The 23,481-nt window shown below is 44.2% G+C and overlaps 7 protein-coding genes and 1 long non-coding RNA gene across 11 annotated transcripts; 6 read left to right on the forward strand and 2 right to left on the reverse strand.

The window, feature by feature from the left end:
• Nucleotides 1-334: 334 nt before the first annotated feature.
• LOC108036778 (NAD-dependent histone deacetylase sirtuin-1) lies at nucleotides 335-4,439 on the forward strand. Of its 2 annotated transcripts, XM_050885347.1 has the most exons (3): nucleotides 335-1,954; nucleotides 2,217-3,504; nucleotides 3,574-4,439. In XM_050885347.1, exons 1-2 carry the CDS (start codon nucleotides 748-750, stop codon nucleotides 3,500-3,502), a joined length of 2,493 nt encoding a protein of 830 aa, XP_050741304.1. In that variant the 5' UTR covers nucleotides 335-747; the 3' UTR covers nucleotides 3,503-3,504; nucleotides 3,574-4,439. The 2 variants fall into 2 exon arrangements, with proteins under 2 accessions (XP_050741304.1, XP_016968607.1); XM_017113118.3 differs by having other exon boundaries at nucleotides 2,217-4,439.
• A 1,076-nt stretch (nucleotides 4,440-5,515) lies between these two features.
• LOC108036760 (polycomb protein Sfmbt) lies at nucleotides 5,516-13,000 on the reverse strand. 3 transcript variants are annotated; one of them, XM_017113091.3, is made up of 8 exons: nucleotides 12,818-13,000; nucleotides 11,977-12,224; nucleotides 10,747-11,626; nucleotides 8,878-10,173; nucleotides 8,502-8,751; nucleotides 7,930-8,441; nucleotides 7,545-7,828; nucleotides 5,516-6,641 (listed from the first exon to the last, which is right to left on the reverse strand). In XM_017113091.3, exons 2-8 carry the CDS (start codon nucleotides 12,121-12,123, stop codon nucleotides 6,309-6,311), a joined length of 3,702 nt encoding a protein of 1,233 aa, XP_016968580.1. In that variant the 5' UTR covers nucleotides 12,124-12,224; nucleotides 12,818-13,000; the 3' UTR covers nucleotides 5,516-6,308. The 3 variants fall into 3 exon arrangements, with proteins under 3 accessions (XP_016968580.1, XP_016968579.1, XP_016968581.1); XM_017113090.3 differs by having other exon boundaries at nucleotides 7,473-7,828; XM_017113092.3 differs by lacking the exons at nucleotides 10,747-11,626; nucleotides 12,818-13,000 and having other exon boundaries at nucleotides 7,473-7,828; nucleotides 11,977-12,112.
• LOC108036762 (uncharacterized) lies at nucleotides 12,315-13,178 on the forward strand. The gene is given in 3 exon segments (XM_017113094.3): nucleotides 12,315-12,821; nucleotides 12,823-12,870; nucleotides 12,960-13,178. Coding segments are annotated over 3 exon segments (258 nt in total). The 5' UTR covers nucleotides 12,315-12,740; the 3' UTR covers nucleotides 13,089-13,178.
• Nucleotides 13,179-13,265: 87 nt separating this feature from the next.
• On the forward strand, nucleotides 13,266-15,086 carry LOC108036761 (sorting nexin-29). The gene has a single exon (XM_017113093.3). The coding sequence runs from the start codon at nucleotides 13,352-13,354 to the stop codon at nucleotides 14,912-14,914; it is 1,563 nt and encodes a 520-aa protein (XP_016968582.1). The 5' UTR covers nucleotides 13,266-13,351; the 3' UTR covers nucleotides 14,915-15,086.
• A 216-nt stretch (nucleotides 15,087-15,302) lies between these two features.
• On the forward strand, nucleotides 15,303-21,880 carry LOC108036746 (UDP-N-acetylglucosamine--dolichyl-phosphate N-acetylglucosaminephosphotransferase). The gene is made up of 5 exons (XM_017113055.3): nucleotides 15,303-15,686; nucleotides 15,747-15,888; nucleotides 15,951-16,164; nucleotides 16,511-16,745; nucleotides 21,222-21,880. Exons 1-5 carry the CDS (start codon nucleotides 15,541-15,543, stop codon nucleotides 21,712-21,714), a joined length of 1,230 nt encoding a protein of 409 aa, XP_016968544.1. The 5' UTR covers nucleotides 15,303-15,540; the 3' UTR covers nucleotides 21,715-21,880.
• Nucleotides 16,173-16,475, forward strand: LOC127010730 (uncharacterized). Its single transcript, XR_007763508.1, has 2 exons — nucleotides 16,173-16,334; nucleotides 16,403-16,475. It is a non-coding gene; the product is annotated as an uncharacterized LOC127010730 (long non-coding RNA).
• On the reverse strand, nucleotides 16,674-18,984 carry LOC108036745 (uncharacterized). The gene has a single exon (XM_017113054.3). It carries the CDS (start codon nucleotides 18,786-18,788, stop codon nucleotides 17,316-17,318), a length of 1,473 nt encoding a protein of 490 aa, XP_016968543.1. The 5' UTR covers nucleotides 18,789-18,984; the 3' UTR covers nucleotides 16,674-17,315.
• LOC108036747 (radial spoke head 1 homolog) lies at nucleotides 21,793-23,400 on the forward strand. The gene is made up of 2 exons (XM_017113056.2): nucleotides 21,793-21,941; nucleotides 22,340-23,400. The coding sequence occupies exons 1-2, from the start codon at nucleotides 21,867-21,869 to the stop codon at nucleotides 23,297-23,299; spliced, it is 1,035 nt and encodes a 344-aa protein (XP_016968545.1). The 5' UTR covers nucleotides 21,793-21,866; the 3' UTR covers nucleotides 23,300-23,400.
• The last annotated feature ends 81 nt before the right edge of the window (nucleotides 23,401-23,481 follow it).

Here is a 23,481-nt window from a genome sequence, read left to right on the forward strand (position 1 = left end):
CGAGTATTTCAATTAACTAATGGATTTATACCCAACTTTACTAGTATATTTATATTTAAAACCTTAAAAAAAAACTAGGTACATTTTAAGTGTTTAATACATTTTCATTAAATTTGCATGGTTTCTTATATAATGAATTTAACATTAATAAACCATTAGTTAGTCAAGGTGTTTCTCTTCATATTGCCCACTGTATCTCAAGCTATCCCAACCGGAAAACAACAAAAAATACCAGAAATACACCAAAATGAGTCACGCCTGCGGCGATTTCAATACAAAAAGGCGTTAGTACATTCAACACGACTAGTCAGGGTCCCACCCGAGTTCACTTCCACCAGCGCACATACACACACAGGCGCAGCTACGTGTGCCATCTTGCTTTTTTCATCGGAAAATTTTCCAGAAATTACACTCGAAAATTACGAAAAAATCGCAACCAAATGGAGTGGAAATTTTTTAAAATTTAAATTTGGTGCGAATACGTGAAATAAAGTCGAGTTGGGTCAAAAATTCGCACCCAAACGATCGCTGGAGAATTTTTTCAATCAAGCCAAATGGGTGCGAAGCTGACGACGTAAAAATTTGTGTGTACCAACGAAAGAGCGGAGAAAACGGACGAGGCGAGAGTGCAAAGCGGAGAGACCGAGGAAACACTCGCGCAAGAAGAAGAAGCAGCAGCAACGACGAGAGTTTTCTCTCTGTGAGTTTGTGGTGTGTGCGTGTGTGCGCGCGCGTGAACTGGGAAAAATGATGGAAAACTACGAGGAAATTCGGCTGGGCCACATTAAGGCCAAGGATCTGGGAGACCAGGTGCCAGACGCTCCGCAGTTCTATCCGCCTCCAAAATTTGATTTTGGCGCCGAAATTCTGGCCCCATCGTCGACCGAGGCAGAATCGTCGGCAGAGGCAAAAGTATCAGCAGCAACAACAGCTACCAGCGAACTAGCTGGCAAAGCAAATGGTGAAATCAAAACAAAAACATTGGCTGCCAAGGAAGAACAAGAAATTGGCGCCAACTTGGAGCAAGAAAACCAAAATCTCCCAAAGCCATCGAGTGAAAATGATGAGGAGGACGAGGAGGAGGAAGAAGACGACGACGAAGAGGAGGACGATGAGGAGGAGGTCACCGGAACCAGCAACGAGGACGAGGACTCCAGCTCCGATTGCTCCTCGTCCGTGGGTCCAGACTGGAAACTGCGCTGGCTGCAAAGGGAGTTCTATACGGGCCGCGTGCCCCGCCAGGTCATCGCCAGCATCATGCCGCATTTTGCCACCGGACTGGCAGCAGACACCGACGACTCCGTGCTGTGGGACTACCTGGCCCACCTGTTGAACGAGCCCAAGCGGCGAAACAAGCTTGCCTCGGTAAACACATTCGACGATGTCATCAGTTTGGTCAAGAAATCGCAGAAGATTATTGTGCTTACGGGAGCCGGAGTATCCGTGTCCTGCGGCATCCCGGATTTTCGCTCCACCAACGGCATATATGCGCGACTGGCCCATGACTTTCCCGATTTACCCGACCCGCAGGCCATGTTTGATATCAACTATTTCAAGCGGGATCCGCGACCGTTCTACAAGTTCGCTCGCGAGATATATCCCGGCGAATTCCAGCCCTCGCCCTGCCATCGGTTCATCAAGATGCTGGAGACCAAGGGCAAACTGTTGCGCAACTACACTCAAAACATCGACACCCTGGAACGGGTGGCGGGCATACAGCGGGTGATCGAGTGCCACGGCTCCTTCTCAACGGCCTCGTGCACCAAGTGCCGCTTCAAGTGCAACGCTGATGCGCTGCGGGCGGACATCTTTGCCCAAAGGATTCCTGTGTGCCCACAATGCCAGCCCAATAAAAAACAAAGCGTAGACGCCTCTGTGGCCGTTACCGAGGAGGAACTACGACAGCTGGTCGAGAATGGTATCATGAAGCCGGACATCGTTTTCTTTGGCGAGGGTAGGTGTCGTTTACATATTGTGTTTTTATATTTTACCACTAATCTGACTGTAATAAAATCAAAATCTTCCAAGGCAACAATCAGAGTGTTTATTTTAGAACTAACCACATATTATTTATTATTTATTATTATTATTATTATTATTTTATTATTATTATTTATTATTATTATTAAAATTTTCCCGAGATGAAGTATTTCAAATACAATAAATGCCAATTCTCTAATTGGTAACCATGTGTTTGCTTTTCCTATTACCAACAGGTCTGCCGGACGAGTACCATACGGTCATGGCCACCGACAAGGACGTGTGCGATCTGCTGATCGTGATTGGCTCCTCACTAAAGGTGCGACCCGTTGCCCACATTCCCAGCAGCATCCCGGGCACGGTGCCGCAGATCCTCATCAATCGGGAGCAGTTGCATCACTTGAAATTCGACGTGGAGCTGCTGGGCGACTCCGACGTGATCATTAACCAGATTTGCCACAGACTGTCCGACAGCGACGAATGCTGGCGGCAGTTGTGCTGCGATGAGTCAATCCTTAGCGAGAGCAAGGAGTTAATGCCGCCAGAGCATTATCATCATCACCATCATCATCATGCTAGCCACCACCTTCACCACCACCGCCACTGCAGTTCGGAGAGCGAGCAGCAGTCGCAACTGGACACTGATACGCAATCCCTCAAGTCTAATAGTTCGGCGGACTACATTTTGGGTTCTGCTGGCACATGTTCGGACAGTGGCTTTGAGTCCTCCACTTTTACAAGTGGCAAGCGTTCCACTGCTGCCGATGCAGCAGCCATTGAACGCATTAAATCAGACATACTGGTGGAGCTAAATGAGACAACCGCCCTCAGCTGTGATCGCTTGGCTGTCGGAGACCCGTCAAAGACGGTCGAGAGCTATCGTCATCTTTCCATAGATTCCTCCAAGGACAGCGGCATCGAGCAGTGTGACAACGAAGGCCCTCCCAACTATGTGCGTCCCAGTAATCTGGTTCAAGAGACCAAGACAGTGGCGCCTAGCCTTACGCCCATTCCGCAACAAAGGGGAAAACGACAAACGGCAGCAGAGCGTCTGCAACCTGGAACATTCTATTCGCACACCAACAATTATTCATATGTGTTTCCAGGAGCTCAGGTTTTCTGGGACAATGATTACAGTGATGACGACGACGAGGAGGAAGACCGTGGCCACAATAAGCACGGTGATCTCTTTGGCAATGGGGTGGCTAACTACGACGATGATGATGAGGATGCCTGTGATCTGAATGCCGTTCCATTGTCACCATTGCTCCCACCGTCACTGGAGGCTCACATAGTCACCGAGATAGTTAATGGAGTCGACGAACCTGTCACTAACAGCAGTCCAGGTCAGAAGAGACCCGCCTCTAATCTACAACAGCCGCCAACAGCCATCCCAACTCTCGCACTTGAGAGGGAAACTCCGCCTCCAAAGAAGCGGCGACCCAGCGAGGAAGATGAGCAGCAAATCCAAACAGAAAGTTCGGAGGAGAGTCCGCCTCCAGGACAGTTAGAAGCTGTGTAAACGTAATTTTATCCCCGCTAAAAGTTTAGTATTTATTTTAAACACAATTTAAACCATCTTGTTAACAACAGAAACAATGTCCAGAGAAGCTGCGAGGTCGAAGCAGAAGGCCATGATACCAATTTCATTCCCAAAAAGAGTGGGGAATCGGAATTGATAGGTATAACGTTTACTTGTATTTGTTTTCAAAAGAAACTTCTCTGTTCCGGTTTTATGAAATTACTGAAGGATCGAAACCGGAATTAGAACCACTATCTTACTGAACTCGAGGCTGTAGACATCGGACCCTCGTTGCAACCAATTTACGACTCCTCCCATTTTGATATTTTTGGAAAAGCTCTTAGTTTATTTATTATCTCTCTTTAAAACGAAACGCTGTAAATGTTAGTATTTTATTATGTTAAGTTGTTATTGAGGCCTTTTTAGATAAACGAGGAAGATACGCAAAAAGATACAAATTCTCTAAAAAGCATGGTTTCTTTGTATTCAAAGAAAAGCTACGCCTCAACTTTAAATCTAGGTTTACGCGTAGTATATTTATAATTATGCAACTACAACAAGAAAAAAACACCTAGACTTAGTTAAACACTAGACACAAACACTCTGTATATAAGCACTCGCCCTTAATTTGTATTGTACATGATCTTTTTTATACATTTTGCGTTATCCCTTCATTTTCTTTTTCTATCGGTTATGGCAACTATTTTCCAACATTAATACACTTTCACACACATCAGATTTGATCATCTAATTGTCGTTATACAAATACGAATACAAATTTGACATTTGGTGTGCGTGTTTAAAATGTTTAATCAAAAGCTAGCATAAATATATAGCCACCAAACACAGTGTAAACTTAGCAGTAAGAATTTAGTCTATATGTCATAAAAGTGTATTAATTATCCAGAATATAAAAAAGTCTTAAAGAACCTAAAAATGTATTTATATATTAAAAGAAAATATTATTTTAAATATGGGAGCTGATGCTGGGAAAGTATTAGGGATTTTTATAATTTTATTTATTTAAACAGTAGCTGCGTTGACAACTATGTGAGTTTATCTAGCTATGTTCGGAGTGGTCAAGAATAATAGCTATTAATTTGGTGGCCTATTTCAAAAGATTGTTCTTTAGTTCTTTTAACGCTGGAGGTAGTTTTAACCCAACTAATTAAATACAAAATAATTTAAAACACGTAAAACTGATTACATTCATACCTAGGGAAAGGTAGGGTAAAGGTAAAAGTTTTTTGCTGATACAAGTATTTCAATTAATCTTGCTAAGGCAGCTTTAGTATATAATTGTCGTATCCAGGTAGTTTCGACATAAATAATATCTGCAATCGATATAGGACTTTTAGGAAGGTTTCCCAATATATTTAAAACTGTGAGACTAAACAGAAGGGCATAGCTAGCTCGAATCGCCTAATTATGCTGATCAAGAATATAAAGACTTTATGGGGTTGCAAACTTAATTTAGTTTCTGCAAAGGTATAAAAACAGATCCCTTAAACTCCCAATCTTTTAACACACTTCGTTATTTATTACGTTGAAGCGATCGTATTTGGCGAACATGTCAACCATTTTTATTCCCGTAACTAAAAGAATACATTATATGCGGGAAAAATAAATAACAGGTAGAAGGAAGCCCCATAGAAGGAAAACCTCATATATTTAGACTACTTACATTCGGAAAATAAATAAAACGAAGAATAGGAGCGAATTTCAATCGCTCGGATTACAAGTGAATGACGTATGCTAGACATGCTGCTTGGGTTACTTTCATTCGCTATGTCCTATATAAAATATGATATTCTGGGGTCTATGGTCGGGATTGGATATGATGACTTTCCCACTCATCACAGTTTTAAGAAAATCGTTTCCAAATGATGGATTTTTAGACCATTTTCACGGCTTAACTATTAATAGCCAAACTTTTCGGCGGATTTGGTCGATATTCGTCTACAGTGTAACATAAATAACGTACCTTTTTGACCCAACATAATTCAAACACCATTATATTTCAATACTTGCAATTTTGAATTCGGTTTTATTAAAGTATTTTGACATTAGCTGGTACCTTATGGTTATCTAGATACATATTCTATTATTAAGGTGCCTTCTTCAAAAGTATGCCTTATACCAATAATGCTCTCCTTGCAGAGATGTGTTATTCCAAAAAGAAATAAAATGAAGAGAGAGCGTTCGCTGGTGATCGAGGATCCTAGGGACTAGGAGCGAATTCCAATCGCTCGGCTTACGAGTGAACGACGTATGCTAGACATGCTGCCTGGGATGCTTGCAATCGCTTGGTTTTATATAAAATAAGACATTCTTGGGATCTATGAGAGCGATACACTTATGTACAATTTACAAACCCACGCTAAACGATCCCAATATATTTCTATAAATATATGTGTGTTGCATGCATTGTTTTTAGTTTTATAAAAATATGCGTAATTAAAAAATGTATTTGTCCCCTATTCAATGATATCTATACAATTGTTGATATAGAACTCTGACTGATATAACATGAGCATACGGCTACGATCTGCGGCTTACGATATAATCGGTATAAAATAACGCGCTGAAGACTTGAGTTAGTTATACAATTGTATCGTGGATGGTTGATCCATTCTAGGCAACTTTTGTGTTTCGATTTCCAGTGCTAACAATATAATTCAATATGTATAAGTATATATATTCGTTATATATATCCTACATTAATAAGCACTAGTATACACGTATAAAAGTGTGTTTTACCGGTGATTACTTTCGTTTCGATTTGAAAAAAATATAAGTCCGGACACTATAAAAACGGAGATTTGTTGGTCTTGTGGGATCTGGCTCTACCCGGATTAACTTTGCACTTAAGTTGGGCAATAAGATCTGAGATTTTCAGCGCCGGGCCCACTTTCATGCCTAACAGTGGCATTATATCGTCCTTGGTTAACTGCAGCAGTCGTTTTCCATCGATCTTGTTCCGGCTAAAGGTGTCGCAGTGGGCTGTGCAATCGTTGACGCGTAGAAACTGGGATACGTCATATACATTCCAGGAATCCGGCACCAGTTCCAAGTGCGCCTCACTCGAATCGATGTCAGCCAGACGCGGAATGTACTTATTATTCATTGCAGAGGAGTTCTAAATTCGGACAAATTATAGACCTAATTAGTGAAAATGTCGTAGGGGATTGATATGATTTTAGGGTAAGTTGTATGATGGGACGGTTGGGTGTGTTGGGTTGTGGTTGTTGCAAGTACCAAAAATAACAGTGCGTAACTAATTTATACAAAAATTGATGGTTTTTTGAACGATTTTGGTTTGTACAATTATTAAAGGAGGCACGGCAAAGTGGTTTATTTAAAAAAAAAAACATTAGTTTTTATCAACATATAGAAAACATTAGAAAATAAAAGAACCTGAACATCTGTAAACTTAAAAGTTAAGGTAAATGATGAGAAGGACAGAGCTTGTTGAAAACAAAGAATAAAGCTAGCTGCGAAAAGCCGAAGTTTGCAGTTAATGCCTATTTTCCATTTACTTTTCCGATAGTTAATATTACTAGGATTCCTTAAAAAATTTTTACAAACTTCGGAAAAGTAGTTTTTGTAGAAACAGAAGGGAATGAGGACAAAAACGGCATTATCGTCTTTTCTACGAATGCAAATCCGGAACTTTAGAGAGTCGGAAATATCTACTTCATTAATTTACTAGTTGACTAGAATGATAATGCATATGTATTAGGGTACGGTGCCTAAAAAATTGTATATGAGCTGTATATGAAAATTACAAAATGGTTTCTTAATATTTTGATAAACTAATTTATTTGAAGCCACTGTGCCTTTAGACCTCTCCTTTAAATGCACAAGCTGCACTTCTGGTGGGCAAGTTGGCGGGCCGGCAAGCTGGGCTATCTGGCTTGATGGCTCTGGATGGATGATTCTACGCACTATTATTCCGTTAAGTACTCACCGCAATGTAGCTAGTAGCTTTGCGGCCCACAGTTGGTGGCGCAGGAGATTTAGTAGTGGAAGATTTCATTACCATTTTGTTGCTGCTTGTGGCGAGAGTTACCAGTGAAGTGGAACCACTTCCACTGCCGGATCCTGCGATAAGATCACTGGAGGACTGTGTTGCTGATTGCTCAGAAATGTGGCTGGTACTTCCGTCTCCATCGCCATCAGCATCAGGATCCTCCTCTTCGACTTCTTCCTCGGCCTGGTTGTTCTCGTAAAAGGCAGCGTTGTGATGCTCCGGCTTCAGCTCTAACTTGATGCTTAGTTTTGGCAAGTGCGGCGTGGTCTTGAGCGCGATCGTACGAGATTTAACTGCAATTCAAGTAAAAGAAAATTATTTCTGTAATAATAGGGGAATAGGTTTCAATTGCCGGCGCATTACCACCTTCAAGAGGATAGAAATTAAAATTTACCCGACTGAGTGTTATTGTCGTTTGGTGTCTTGCCTCCAACTGATCCTTTTTTGGGTTTCCGTTTTCTCTGTATTTTAGCTTTTGGTGCAGGTTTCGGTGGCTGCTGCTGCGCAACCCTCGGTGGTCCCTCAAGCTTGTGATTTACCAATACACACCAACCTACTGGATATATATCCGCCGATTCGCAATCTAACCACTGGTCGTACTCGTCCGTCCATCCGTCAAAATGAACTTTAAGTAATCGACCCACAACTCGTGCCACCGTCGCCACGCAGACAAGTCGGGGGTCCATGAGATCTGCACACTCCAGACTCATGCCCATCTCGAATCCGTGGTCAGGTACTACACGATGAAATAGGTGCTGACTGGCGGCCACTGCTCCCGTGTCCCGAAGGTATCCCTCCCATGTAAATGTACGAGAGTCATAACCATTCGGAGGAGTCACCGAAATGCTGTTAGCGGAGCAGAATCCAGCCGGAAAGATACACGGACTCTTTTCATGATAACAGAACCTGAAAAGGTAAAGAAATGGTTACCTTGCCTTTATATACATAATAGCTTTTAAAGCTCACCAATCCGACCCTGAGGCATCCGGCTGGTAGGAGTCAATGCGTATCATCATGTACCCAAATTTTAGGACCGCCATTACTGTGGCCGGGCATATGGATGATAGATTGAGTGGGTCCACCGCTTCCAGCTTCATGCCCTCCACAAAGCTATTGGTCTTGCCGTCACTGTAGTATTCGTCGAAGGTGAAGTTCATTTTGAACAGTTCGATTGTGGCGTCGTCCTCATGAACCTCGATCATGGCTTCGCGGCCAGCTAGAAAGAAATTTGGGATAAGTCAATTGAGCTGGCAAGGAGAAGCGTGTTCAAGGAAATAGTTTTAGAACCAGTATATTGTATTCGTTGAATATTGTTATAGATAGTTTGAGATCCCGCACTCACCCAACATGCGCTCCAAATAGTCTTGCGGGGCGGCCAGATTATGCCCCACTGTAGTTGCCCAGCCAACTGGGTGGATGATAGGGGAATCCTCGTGACACCAAAAACCATCATCAGAATCGAAATACCGCAAGAAAAGACGCTTTCCCACGATCTTGGTGACTGTGGCTAGGCGCACCTGTGAAATGCGATCCTTGTCCACGCACTCAAGATTCAGGCCAAGGCGGAAGCGCGACTGCAGGCTGTCGTTAATTTTGTTGTAAAAATTGGAGGGGAGGGTGCGGGCTCCGGATAAGCGGCCGACCAGGAAGTCCTTCCAGTCCTTGTACTTGTGCTCGATGGTGCGAGGCGGGATGAGGGGCTTGCCCCGAGTTGCGCACCAGCCCACCGAGTGCACCTCGGCATTGCAGAGGTTCACCCAGAAATCGTGTGAATCCGTGTCGAAGCCCTCGTAGCTCATCAGTGCCTTATAGCCCTTGATCTCCAGGATGGTGGCCACCCAAAATGAGGTAGGAGTCTGGCCCGGCTGGATCACCTCGATACTATCGCAATCGGTGTTTTCCACCTCCACTTTCATTCCCACGCCGATATTGTCCCATACTTCGCATCCGGGAGCATGTGGGAAACAGGTGACAGGAGCCGCATTGAAGTTTTCCTTGCTGAGGCGAGGTAACCAATCGTAGGAGTGTGTGGGATCGTACATTCGCCGACGTATGCTGATTATCTTCTCCATTTGAGGACAGGGTACTGGTAGACGTTCGTACTTGGGAATTTGTGGCAGGTCATCCTGGGGGTAAACATCTTTAAAAAGTCTAAGGGCCTTGGGCGTCGGAGCTGCGGACAGGTAAGAATTGGGTGTGGCTGCTCCTTCCTCGGCGCTCCCCGGAGCCGTGGCATCTCCTACTGCTCCACCGTTCAACGCGGCAATGGTTTCATCCGTGGCCATTTGTACATTATTGGCAGCTGCGTCGCCACCTAGGGACATGGGTTCGCCAAAGCTGTTCAGCTGGGTAATTTTTGATTGGTCCGTAATGCGGAAACGGTAATTGGCATTCTTAATGTGTGCCGCCTGCAGATCAAGCTCAATATCCGACTGTTGCTGCTCGCCAGCCAAGACTTCTGCCGCCTCCGAGCCTGCTGCGGGAATGGGAGAACTGGTGCTGGCCTGACCTCCCTCCATTTTGCTATTTAGTACCAACGAATAAAGTTCACCTCGGGCACATGCCATGCTGCAAAAGCGTCGCGACTTCGTGTAGAATGTGTGTTTTACTCCAATGGCTCCGCAACGTTTACAGACAGCTGTGGAGAAAAATAAGCAAGTCGTAAAAATATTTTCAAAACTTATGAATTTCATTGTCTAATTCTAGTACCCTTTCATACAAACCCAAATTCTTGCAACACAAACTCAAACAGAATATTAAAGATAATTAAAGTTAAGCTAGGAGTAAATAAAACTTAAAGAGCTGGGAGATGAATATCGTCGTAGAGTGAGTCGATTGTTCTATTAAAGAATACTAGGACGGTGTTTCGGCGTTATTATTGGCTCAACAAAAAACAAATACCAAAAGAAATAGTTTTCCGAATGTGTCAAAATTAATAAACTACCGTTTAAAGTATAAATCTGGTATTTTACATATATTAATATCCTACAATCTTACATCTTGATCAATACATGTGTATTAATCCAACTAACGTTTTAAAGTTACATAAATTTCAATTGATCTTACAACAATCAAATCATCTATAAAAAACGAACTGGTGCTTTAAGATTACATACGAATTTTATTATTATTTATTTGTTATGCCTTTTTGAGTTATCCGCCCACAATTGGTCTAAAAAAATCGACACACTCTATTGCAGAGCAACCTTACCCATGCCATCTTTCTGTATGGGGATCACCGATGGGTCTATGTTGCCCTTGTAGGCGATGGGTGTCTTCAGCACCAGTCCCGGCCTGTTTACAGGTTCGATTTTGCGCGTCTTGCGTTGTGAGCGTAATGCGGAGGAGGTGGAGGAACTGCAGCTGGCGGTGGTTGCGGTGGAGTTTGCTTCTTTGGCCATGGTGTACGTGCGCTGCATTTGCTTGCTGGAGCTCACGCTGGGTGCTTCCGAGCTGACCATGATGTTGCCAAAGGCATTCCCATTAAGCGTTGCCATCGCAGGGGCCAATGTCGTGCCCAGCAGCTTGTGGTGCAGCAGACCGTCAGCAAGTGGGACCAGCAAATCATGCTCAACACCCGAAACACCTAAGCCACCGGGCAATTGTGTCATGCAGGACGAGGAGGACTGCGAGATATCCTTGTCCGAGGAGGTCATAAAGTCGGTGCCATCATAAGAATTATTTTCCTCGTTCATCATCACAAAGTCGTCGATATTGATGATCTCCTGTTTGGGCTCTAGTCCCGATCCGCCGTCGTCGTAGCCATCGTCCATCTGACCGTACACCTGATCGTCATCATCCACTGCCGCCTCCCCAACACCCACACCCATCAGAGCGCCGTCGTGCGCGGCCATGGTCACCATACCGGTGTCCACATCGCTATCCATAACCTCGGTATAGTTCTGGAAGACAGCCGCTGCCGCCGACTGCTGAAGCAGTTGCTGCTGCAAGCCGCCCATGTGTGCAAATCCGTACAGGTTGTTCGAGTTTGTGGCAATAAGGGTGCCCGGCTGAACACCCAGCGCCGCAGCGGCCGCCGCCGCCTGACCAGAGAAATCCCCCCCCATCAGGCTCATCATCGGATTCATTTCCTTTTGTTGATCAGGATTGGTTCGAAGATTGGAGGTGGTTCAGGTTGAGATTCGATCATTGGTTTTGTGTATTTTGTGTCGAGTTATAAATTGTAACCAATACATAAATCATAGAAAAGAAAGTAGAAGAAATAAGTAAACGAATTCCAATTTTTTAACTGAGACAGACAAAAAGATAGTTTTAAATTTGGCCAATCCCCAAAGAGTACGTGTTGAAACCTAAGGAATTTGGGTTTGCTTGCGACTCCGAGGACTATTAAATATAATGCCGACAATCATTAAATTAAGAATTATATTTTTTAGTCTTCGAATTGAGAGATTGGCTTTTGGATCAAACCGAATGGACTTACCAAAGTCGGCTGGTGGGCGGAGAGGTCCTCCATGACAGACAGTCCAACTGTGGAATGACCTAGAAGAGTGGCAGCGTCTTCCAGTGTAATGCGCTCCGAGTTGTACTGACTACTCATCCACATCATGCGCAGCTCGGCCGGATTCATTTTAAGCGGATCAATGCTGGACTTGTCAAAATGGTAATATCATTTATAAGACAAATTCCTGGATTTTCTTCAAAAAATATTAAAGTCGCTCTCCTTGTTGGCTGAAATGGAAGATAGGTAAAATGAATTTCATTTTCATTTCATTGATAAAATGTAGGAGAAAACTGAGAGTGGACTGAGCTGGGGAACTACATAGTACATGGAAGGTTAACAACAATTTGTTGCGCATTTCTTTGGTGGACTTGAAGCAAGGTAGTTCTAGTAAAATAGCGTGGGAATTCGAATGTTCCCGGTTTCTTCGGTTGGACGATGTTTTCTGTCCCGGCACGAGTCTCGACCATATGGGCCGCAGCTCCTGACCGATTGCCAGTGTTCCTCGTCGTCCGTTTTGCTTGCCTCCTTCTCTCCTTTTTGCCCATTTTGCACGCAGCTGCTGCGCAGGGAGAGGGCAGGGAAATGCGATTAAAGACTTCCGCCGCGGGCTCAACTTGGGGGCAACTTTTCGGGGCAGCGACGTCGGCCATCACGATGGCACTCATCTTGCAAAAACATTGCTCTGTTTGTCCAAATCCTGGTTGCACTTTCCGTGCGGAGCACATCACTCGTTCGAAAAGTCAATGAAGCGTTTGCGCAGACAGCGAACGCGAACACAAAAGAAAACACACGATGCTGCTGCCCCAGGCTGCGAACTTACACTTTTTGCACGTTTAACGCGTTCGGCCTAGCTTTCGCCGACTGCTAGCACTTGTGAAGTTCCATTTTATTGCTTTTCAAATGGATTTACCGAGGTTTTTAATAGTTTTTAGTAAGCCAACTTCTTTTGCATTTACGCCGAGCAGGGATGGCAATTAACTCCCAGGGCTGGGCAGTCGAACACCAGCGTTTTGGCATTATTTTGCCCGCTAAACAGCCAGGGCTTCAGAAGAGGGCGCGTTCAGAAGGGAGCCACGAAAAGTATTTACTGATACGATGGAAGGATGTTCTATCGATAAGCAAATTAAAAACAAAAGATTAAGTTACTTCAAAAGCAATTTTCTAGCTTTTAACCTAACTTGCATACAATCACAAATTTTCAATTTAAAATTCACTTATCACAGAACTGAACGATTCCGCCGTTCACCAGCACTGGTTGCGCCGTCTGGTTTGTTGCGGACGAAACAGTGTTGACAAACATTTGGTGACGAAAATGATTGGAAAACAATAGACAAGTTGAAAAATAGCCACAAAAATGCCAGAAAATGCGGCCACGTCGGTGCCCACAGAGGCTGGCTTCCGCAACTTGCGGAGCCAACTGGCGGGCAGCACGTTTGGCCAACGGCGCGAGGACATCTTTCGTCGTGTCCAAGAAAGTGCGCATCGTATCTCACTGAAGTTCAGCGGTAAAGAACTGGCCACGGAGCGTGATGAGTCTGTGCAGGAGCTGTGCGATTCCCTCGAGGAGCTGCTGTCCTATGGACTGAGACAATCGGCCAGTTCCTCCTCCTTCAGCGCTGCCAATTTCATCCAGAACATGCAGGAGATAGTGTCCGGAAGTGCTAGTGGGGGCAGCAACAACAATGACGCCACTTTCTGGGAATTCTGCCAGTCGCATTTGACGCCCCACGAAAGGCAGCGGTACATGGACCTTAGGCACATCTGGACTAATGTGGGTAGAGGACGTGCCTTCATACGCTCCACGCTGAACGAGAGGCGCTTGCATAGCCATGTGCTCACCTGGCTAAGCGACGAGGAGCAACTGCATCGCTTTTACACACCCTGGTCGCTGCTGCTCAACGATGAGGCGGCAAAGAAGCTGCCGGAGATCCTAGATTCACTCAGGGATGTTTTGTTCGCCCTTAATGTGGACACCACGGAGCTAAATGCTCCCAGACGGACGGCAGCTACTACCGTCGAAGAAGAACCCATTATAATTGCTCCCAGTCCAGTACCTGTGATAGGGCTCAATAAAAATCGACCTGGATTTGCCGTGGAGCGGCCCATTGAGGGCGCCACCTCCACAGAAGATTTACTGAGTGCACTGACCCCCGTCCAGCCGGTGGAGATGGAACAACTACTCTCCAAGAATGCAATAGAACAGGAGTTAGTTGAGTCTGTCGAGGAAGTCAGTGTGGGTCCGTTTGATCCCATTGGTCCAGAGTTGGAGTTTCTAAAGACGCCGTTGCCTGAGATTAGTCCACAGGTCCCAGAACCAGATCTGTACGAAGACCGCAGCGATACTTCCTCGCAATGGAGCAAGTCCTCCTCCTCTGCAAACTGTGTGGCCAACAGCCAGCAGCAGGCAGCGCTGGAGGAGCAGGTGAATCAGCTTAACGAAAGATGCGCTCTCCTGGAAACCCGCGTGGCGGAGCTGAATCTGCAGAACCGCCTACTCATCCGAAGGCTGACAAAACAGTTTGAGGAGACCGGCATTGATCCCAGCTCATCGCTCTGCTCCAACTTCCTGATAACCATTCCGCAAGTAAAACTTGCCAAGACGCAGCGAACTGGTTCCCACTACACCTATGAGGTTCACATCACGATGCGGCAACGTTTGGAGCACTGGTCGTTTTTCAGGCGATACAGCGAGTTCAACAAGCTGCATAAGACCCTGCTGAAGACACATCCGGTGGTCAGCGCCGTGGAGTTCCCGCCAAAGAAACATTTTGGCAACATGAACATGGTCTTTGTGGAGGAAAGGCGCCAGCAGCTGCAGATATATCTGCTTAATCTCGTCGAAATCCTGCCTCAGGTGGAGATTTGCAAGACCAAGGCGGAGCTGCAGAAGGTCTTTCCCTTTTTTAGAGATCGGTAGCCATCTTTAAGAGACATACGCTATTATAACACAACATAGAGCGCTCGAAAATAAGTATTCTCCCTTCTGACATATTTCGTAATACAGATCTTTACTTATATGTGTAAAAACGGAGTTGGTCCATGTGCTGTAATAATTGATATTAAATAAAAATAAGACTTTTTCATCCAAATGAGTTTTTTAATTCCATTGAACCATGCTGAATGAACCATGCCAATGAAAAATACCTGAAGCGGCAGCAAATAAAAATTTATATCTTAAGGGGTAAGGGAATTTAAAGATCAAGTTTCCCAACTCTGTTCAAATGGCCTTTGGAAGTTTTCGAGCTCCTAAATTTAAATCAACCGGCTGGCAATATGGTATGTTTAGACAGACAAAGAGCGTCCACACTGATCCGGCTGAAACAGCTGGGCTTGTTGTTATCAGCAAATTGTAATTGCGTGTACTTTCGTCGGCGTAATTATTAATTTAAGCACCATGATCGAGTGATCCGCAGGCCTCCACGGACTCCAAATTTCCCGACATACCCACCACACTCCAAACGCGTGACCCCGGTGCGTTCTCCGGGAACAGGGCAGCAGCTAATTCAATTAGTGCAGTGGGAAGGAGCCTTGTCAAGGTCGGCCATGTCGGGAGTTGCCATAGGCATCAATGCAGCCATTTCGGGCGCTGCCTATTGCATGACGGTGCGGATGATTCCCCGCTTCCGGGAGATGTTCATCCAGGCCAATCTCTTCGGCAAGGATCTGTGCAAGAAGGAAAAGCCGCAGGTGTATGTGTTGATTTCTGTTTAGAAAGATGCAGACTCCCTTAAAAAAATCCCTACTTGTAGACCGGAATCATTCGGCGTACTGGTTGGCTGTGTGTTCCTGGTCTCGTTGTTTCTGTTCATACCCATTCCCTTCGCCTTCGATGAGGCGGCTGCCACGGATGCGGTTACCGGAGGAAAACCCGCCACCTTTCCACACGATAAGGTGAATTATTTAATTAAAAATGTCACAATCCGCGACCTTATCGGCCGTTATCGCCCGCACAGTTCGTGGAATTGATTGCCGCCCTCCTGTCCATTTGCTGCATGATCTTTCTGGGCTTTGCCGACGACGTTTTGGATCTGCGCTGGCGCCACAAGCTACTCCTGCCCACCATCGCCACTTTGCCCCTGCTGATGGTCTACTATGTCAACTATAACTCAACTACTGTCATTATGCCGAACTTTGCGAGGAATCTGTTTGGCACCTCATTGAACATAGGTAGCTACAAAGTTTCCCCTAGTAAACGGATACCGGTTTTGAAGAACTAGGGAATCTCTTTGGTGTCAAAGGGTATGCTACATTCGTCAGTACAGGTGGCAAGGAGTCCGAGTCCACCTAGCCATGCCCGTCTGCATGAACAATATGCTACTTGAACGGGACGTTTTTCGGTAGTAAAATTGATGGAATGTTTACCTACTTTAAAATCGTAGCCTTACTAGATTTTTTATAATTCAAGGACAAGGAAAGTGGCGTGCATTAAGTCTCACATTTCTTGTAACATCTGTTGTAATAATTTGTATGATACTCTATTTGCTTTATGTTTAATCAACATTCATTTTTTAAGGTGCTTTATACTACGTATTTATGGGCATGTTGGCGGTATTCTGCACCAATGCCATCAACATCCTGGCAGGGATCAACGGCCTGGAGGTGGGACAGTCTCTGATAATTGCGGGGTCCATTTTGCTGTTCAATGCTATTGAATTGTTTCTGGGCCACCAGGTGGATTCGCATATATTCTCCATTTATTTCATGCTGCCTTTTCTGACAACAACATTAGCGCTTTGGAAATTTAACAAGTAAGTCTGGCTTTTGTTTATCTAAATAATCTTTATATATTTAATACTGAATCGATCCGGCAAGGTAACAAATATACTTGCAAATATAATAATTTTCTAGGATAATAACACAAAAAACGCATAAGGTTTAACCAAATTTAAAGTTGCTTAAATAACTCGTATCAATATCAAAGTATACCTAAAAAGCTTTCTCAAACCGATCATGTAGGTTTACACCAATGTATCTTAAAAATAGAGCTAAATTCCGTTCAACCCATTTCACAACTTTTTCCATCAAATTGAGATTACTTTCCGTTGTTCTGTTCACTTCATTTTTCTCTCATAAATTCTTTGTTTAGTTCTGATTTCCTTATCACAGATGGCGGGTCTGTCTGTCCTGTCTGCTGAGATACTAAATTTGGAATTTTCTTGGCCAAAAGCACAGAAGGGCAAGTAGTGCATGAGTGGATTAGGCAGAGTATGATATGAGATTGATGGGGTTTCGAAAACAGGCACATATAAATATACATATTCGTCAATTTATGTTAGTACACTAGGGTGCCCTGCCCTTATCAGAGTTTGACAGCGTGTTTATTCCTCCTGTAAGTCCTCTAGGACGTCTACATCGTACAGATTGACCAAGAGCTGACCATACCGGCTGCTGTGCAAAAGTGCCTCCTCCGGAGCGAAATACTTCTCGCTCTGCTCCCGCAAGCGGAGGAGCTTGGTGGTACCATCGATGTGAACTCCATTGGCTATCATTTGCTGCATATAGTTGGCATCGATGTGGGCATTCCGGGTATCGTTGGGTAGCTTTACAGGAAGCTCTTGGTGGCTTAAGCTCTGCAATAGAAGCACAATTTGCTCGGGGGACTGACACAGCTCGCAGGTCCACCCGCCGTAGTGATTGAGGTCGCCCAACGTGCTGCTCGCAAGCCGGTGCAGTCGGTGGGCGTCCAGTTGGGCACTGTGCAGGTGCCCCAAGGAACTTATAACACCATTCAGTAGGGTCTTTTTTGGGTGCTGCCAGTAGAATCCATACACGTTGTACTTCAAACGGAACTTAAGAGGTAGCACATCCTTTGCGTAGTATTTGAGAAACTTAAGAGCCGCAGGAGCGTAGACGGTTCCACTATCCCCGTGCAGCAGTAGATCCTGAGTCTGCATTTGAACGCCACAATGCTGCCACAGCTTGCGCCTGAAATGGCTGTAGGCAATGGAGCTGCTACAGTTGCTCTCAGAAGAGCAGTGATGCAGTGTGTACGCGGCTCTGCTGCCCAGCATGTTCTCCAGATTCCGCTCTTTGCTGCCGTTGCTTATGTAGTATATAAGGAAGTAGTCCACCACCTCTATAAGAGCTCGAATTTGCAGCTCTAAGAGTTCAAGACTAAGATGGTCCCAGACTCCCAGCTCCAGCATGTAAAACAGGCGGTGCAAAGAAGTGGAACTGGCCTCGACCAGTTGAAGGGGTGTGCTTCCGCCCCGTTTACTGGCCCGATTGGACGTCATCAGAGCTCGCCAAATAATTTCCGGCTGGCCACAATCCCTTCCGTGCCAGCCACTTTCACATCTGCACTGCGGCGGGGCCATCAGGTAGTCCACATCGTTGAGCCGCAGACTTTCGTTTATGGTGCCCTCGCGGTAACACCAAAGGGCAGGGGTCAAACCCATCTCCGCGTCCACATAGGCAGGCACGTTGTAGTCGGGCAAGTGGGATTCGTTCAGTCTGTCCGGTTTCATTTGGTAAAAGTCCCTGTCATAGCGGTTGACATTATCCTGTTGCCGGGTACACCGGGTTCCGTCCACACGAGAGATCCTCTCCAAGAGCCTATTGGGGGCAGTTTCACTGCTGGCCACAAAGTTTACCCGCGCTCCAATCTGATCCATGCCACTGCGCTGCTGAGACTCCTGTCCGCGGCTCATCTGCAGCAGCCAGATGCAGCCGATGAAGCCCACTTGCAGCACTAGCACTGACCAGAGAACCAGCTTCTTGGTTATTGCCAGGCGGCCGACACCGGCTCCAGCTGACGAGGAGTGGGTTGCCAGGCTTGCGCTCCTCACCATGGTTTCCGGTTCACTCTATGCCGTTTTTCCTGCTCATTCTTATCAAACTTTTCGTACTTTTCTCGCCTTTTCCTGGCTCGCAAACACGCCCAATTTTTTTCGGTTCCTCCCCGCACAGCTGTCTCAGATGTCCTCTCCCAGCTGTTCGCCGCTGTTGCGGGAATCTAGCTTTTTTCCGTCAAGCTAGCTAGAACTGAACAGGCTCTTCTTTACAACACTGAATGTTGCTGTTGGACAGCTTGCTTTTAAAATTTTATAAATGTGCTTTTTTTTCCTAACAACCTAAGAATATGTACACGTTAAACTAAAAATTACAACCAATTAAAATTTAGAAAACTTATAAATTAAACGTCTATCATTAAATAAAAAATGCCCCCAATCCACTCGAATCTCCATCTGCCAAGTTTTTGTACCCTTGCAGGGAGTATATTGATTTCAGTCAGAAGTTTGCAACGCAGTGAAGGAGACGTTTCCGACCCCATAAATTATACATATTCTTAATCAGCATCACTAGACGAGTCGATCTAGCCATGTCCGTCCTTCCGTCCGTTTCTACGTAAACTAGTCTCTTAGTTTTAAAGAAAAAAAATTATATCTTTCGTGTTTCATAACATATAACCTCCTACGCTTGGAAATTACATTTTTTAATTGGTTTTGCATTGCGAATTAAATTTTATCAAAATCGGGCGACATTATCATATAGCTGATATGAATTATTTTCATACCACCAATTTTCCAAAAGTTTCAATGGCAGCTATATGATATAGTCGTCCGATTTTGATAAAATGTAATTCTAATTTGACTGATTAAAAAATGTTCTTTCCAAGCTTAGAAGGTTATATGTTAAATAACACCGAAAAACCCGAAGATATAATTTTTTTTAATTGTTTCCCCGATAGGTCCTATGGGAGCTATAAGATATAGTTGTCCGATCCGGCTGGTTCCGACTTATATACTACCTGCAATAGAAAGAAGACTTTTGGGAAAGTTTCAACCCGATAGCTTTAAAACTGAGAGACTAGTTTGCGTAGAAACAGAAGGACAGACGGATATGGCTAGATCGAATCGTCTAGTGGCGCTGATCAATAATATATATACTTTATGGGGTCGGAAACGTCTCCTTCACTGCGTTGCAAACTTCTGACTGAAATCATTATACCCTCTGCAAGGGTATAACAAATTATATCTTTGGTGTTTTTTAACATATAACCTTCTAAGCTTGGAAATAACATATTTTTAATTAGTTTTAAATTAAATTTTATCAAAATCGAACGACTATACCATATAGATTGTAGCTTTTGGGGCTTTTTGACATATTACCTTAAAATATTGGGAATATAATTTTTTATATTTTTAAGAATTTCGAGTTCAATTTAGTAAAAATCGGACTACTCTAATGTATACATGTAAAAAAAATGGTCTGAAAAAAAGAATGAAATAATTTTATTTTTAACATCACTTAAGTCAGCAACAATCAAAAACAATTTTTTATATTTTGAATAAAATTTAATAAAAATCGGACGGAGAAATAATGAAATAGTTTTTTTTTTTAATATCACTGAAGCAACAATCCTTAAAAATGTTACATGGTGTTACTAAAGTTTATTATTATAACTGCAAGGGTATACAAACTTCGGCTTGCCGAAGCTAACTTCCTTTCTTGCTTTTTATTTGTTTTCTGTTTGTTTTTTGTTTTGATACCTTTATCAAAACTTTTTTGCTTTTACTCAAACAAAACTAGGTTTAATCTCAAAGAAGGATTAAGGAGAAGTAATCCGAAGTTTGCAAACCTTTGGAGTTTAAACTATATCATGAAAATAAAATCATTCTTTTATTTAAAGAACCGTATAATTGCGGAGATATGTTTATACCCTTGCAGAAGGAAATATAATTTCGATCTTCTAAATTCTCGAATTTACTTAACCAAAATCGGTCGACTATGTCATATAGCTGCCACAGGAACGATCGGTAAATTGGTGGGAAAATAATATAAAACAAACTACTATTTACTATTGGGAATACAATGGTATACAAACTTCAGCCTGCCGAAGTCCTTTTTTTTCTTACTCGGATATCATAAAAGTGCCTATAAAGAGAATATCACAAACGATGAGGACTACATTTATGTCCTCTTAAGGCAGCTATTGGCGTTTGATTCTGGTAACCTTTTTACAAAATAGTTAAATACGCACCTTGTGCACACAAATAATAAAGGAACTTTAAGTAAACGCGCTATCAAAAATATTTGTCTGTACTGTAACCCCATAATAAATTACATAATAATTCAAGAGTATTGACTTATCAAATACGATTCATTAGTAAAGAAAGTAAAAGAACGAGATTTATGAGACACTCCCGAAACTAACATTTGTGTAAAGGCGAGCAAAATACTTGAATATACAAAATTGAAGGATTGAAATTTCCTTTTTACAGATATCCCTCGCAGGTGTTCGTCGGAGACACGTACTGCTACTTTGCGGGCATGACGTTTGCCGTAGTCGGCATCCTGGGACATTTCAGCAAGACCCTTCTTCTTTTTTTCATGCCGCAGATCCTGAACTTCCTTTACTCTACGCCGCAACTTTTCCACTTTGTGCCCTGTCCCCGCCATCGGCTCCCCAAGTACGATGGCAAGACGGACCTGCTTCACATCAGCACCACAGAGTTCCGCTTGGAAGATCTAAGCACTCCGGGGCGCCTAATGGTCAACGTTCTACGGAAATTGCGACTCATTAGCTGGCATGCCAAAGCGGATGGACTCGTGAGGACAAACAACTTTACCCTCATCAACTTTGTGCTAGTCATTTTTGGACCAGTCCATGAAAGAGTGGTCACGCAGATGCTGATGGGGTTCCAGGTGCTGTGCACGCTGATTGCTCTTACCATTCGCTATCCCCTGGCCAACTACTTCTATGCGAAAACATAGCCCAAAGTTATTGTAGTAAGCCTTTGCAAGTTAACTAAACAAACCGAATAATTTATTTAATTCCCACACAAAATATTTTCGAAAGTAAGTCGTAAGAAAAATCTGTATTTTACTCGTCAATAAAAAACCAGGCGAATCCCCCCAAAATCGCTATGGCCACAACGGACTTGTCCGAGGAGGATCTGTCGGCGCCAGAAGAGGAGCAGGATTTGGGTCCCAACATAGGCGTAAGTTGGCACTAAAGACAGTAGTTCCCGGAAAAAGCGCAACCAAAATCAAAGTTACTTAAGGCTTTAATAGCTGTATTTTTATACCCGTAAAAGGGTCTGTCTGACCGTCCGTTTGAACGCTGAGATCTCGGAAATTATAAAAGCTAGAAAGCTGAGAGTTGCCTGCAGATTCTTAAGCTTCTTTTGCAAGGTGCCTCGCGCACTCTAATGCCCCTTGGTCTCCCATGGGTGTTTAAGTCGATGGCACCCGTCTGTCCGTATGAATGTTAAGATCTCGGAAACTATAAGAGCTAGACTTGGTCTTGTGAATACCTGCTAATTGACCAAGGAATAGTTGGCCAATCACCAAATAGATCTCAAGTACCTTATGACGTTTTACTTTTCCAATATTTTAGCTTTATATAGGCGGTCGTAATGCGGCAGGACAGAGACACGGTAGAGGTTGGGCTATCCTGCCCAATGGCGATCAGTATGATGGAAACTACCGGAAAGGACGTCGCCACGGAATAGGGTTGTATGTATTCAAGGACGGATCCAGGTACTACGGGCAGTACCGCTGTGGCAAGCGCTGTGGGCGTGGCATCTTCATTTATCCGGACGGATCTGTGTACGAGGGCAACTGGCGCAAGCACTTGAAGCACGGCAAGGGGCGGTACAACTACGTGAATGGGGACACCTATTCAGGTGACTGGTTCAAGGGTCAGCGACATGGGGTGGGCATCTATCGTTTTAATAACGGCACGGATGCCTGTTGCTTATCCTTAAGAATGAAGGCCACCTGGAACAGTAATATGCGAACGGGTCCCTTTGAGCTGTACATTGGAAACGAAGACAAATGCACCATTCTACACGGAATTTGGGACTCATTGTACCCGAATGGACCAGCCGTGTTCAGCTTCAACAATAGGTACCTCCTGCTAGGCTACTTCCTGCCAGCAAACTACAATTTTAGGGCGATCGGCAACGATGATGACATGGAGGACATGGAAGAGCAGTTGGATGACGAGCAAGTCACCGACTCGCCCATGGCGCCTACTCTCTGGTTCGCCCAGGAGATCGCTGTCTACGACTTCTCGCTGCTGCCACAAGAGCCGGTTCCTCTGGCCATTTCCGACTCTGAGCTTTCGGTCTGCTCGCTTTCTACTGTGCCGAGCATTCGCAGCGAGGAGAAGATCAGTTGGTATGGAGAGGGTGAGGAGGCTGAAGGTGAGGAGGGCGGGGAGATGGAGTGCTTCCCCTGCGAGTGCGACCTCACTGATCTCAGTGAGGTGGAGACGGAAAGCGAGGTGTGCAAGATCGACGCCAATCCATGCTGTATCGAGATCCTCAAGCAGCCCGAGTGCCCCGATCCTTAAAATTGTAGCTCGTTCTCGACATTATTTTGTTATTGTTATTGCGTATTGTATGCTTTCTGCAAGTGATAAAATCTGTCAATAAATTAACATTTATATACAAATTTTAGTTGGGCAATTAATACTATAATTTACAATCAACAACATAGTATCTTCAGTTGGGATAGGGAAATAAAGTAGTTTTG

The sequence above is a fragment of the Drosophila biarmipes genome, chromosome 2L, assembly GCF_025231255.1.
Source record: "Drosophila biarmipes strain raj3 chromosome 2L, RU_DBia_V1.1, whole genome shotgun sequence".
In the NCBI taxonomy this organism is placed as follows: domain Eukaryota; kingdom Metazoa; phylum Arthropoda; class Insecta; order Diptera; family Drosophilidae; genus Drosophila; species Drosophila biarmipes.

Bases quoted from the DNA above. Each gene is read 5' to 3' on its own strand.
- LOC108036778 (XM_017113118.3), top strand. From the start codon at position 748: ATGATGGAAAACTACGAGGAAATTCGGCTGGGCCACATTAAGGCCAAG. The intron at 1,955-2,216 runs GTAGGTGTCGTT...TATTACCAACAG, and splicing joins CATCGTTTTCTTTGGCGAGG to GTCTGCCGGACGAGTACCAT.
- LOC108036760 (XM_017113090.3), bottom strand. From the start codon at position 12,123: ATGAATCCGGCCGAGCTGCGCATGATGTGGATGAGTAGTCAGTACAAC. The intron at 10,174-10,746 runs GTAAGGTTGCTC...TTTTCTCCACAG, and splicing joins CATACAGAAAGATGGCATGG to CTGTCTGTAAACGTTGCGGA. The intron at 8,442-8,501 runs GTGAGCTTTAAA...TTACCTTTTCAG, and splicing joins GATGCCTCAGGGTCGGATTG to GTTCTGTTATCATGAAAAGA.
- LOC108036761 (XM_017113093.3), top strand. From the start codon at position 13,352: ATGCCAGAAAATGCGGCCACGTCGGTGCCCACAGAGGCTGGCTTCCGC.
- LOC108036746 (XM_017113055.3), top strand. From the start codon at position 15,541: ATGTCGGGAGTTGCCATAGGCATCAATGCAGCCATTTCGGGCGCTGCC. The intron at 15,687-15,746 runs GTATGTGTTGAT...CCCTACTTGTAG, and splicing joins AAGAAGGAAAAGCCGCAGGT to ACCGGAATCATTCGGCGTAC. The intron at 15,889-15,950 runs GTGAATTATTTA...TCGCCCGCACAG, and splicing joins CCACCTTTCCACACGATAAG to TTCGTGGAATTGATTGCCGC.
- LOC108036745 (XM_017113054.3), bottom strand. From the start codon at position 18,788: ATGGTGAGGAGCGCAAGCCTGGCAACCCACTCCTCGTCAGCTGGAGCC.
- LOC108036747 (XM_017113056.2), top strand. From the start codon at position 21,867: ATGGCCACAACGGACTTGTCCGAGGAGGATCTGTCGGCGCCAGAAGAG. The intron at 21,942-22,339 runs GTAAGTTGGCAC...CCAATATTTTAG, and splicing joins ATTTGGGTCCCAACATAGGC to CTTTATATAGGCGGTCGTAA.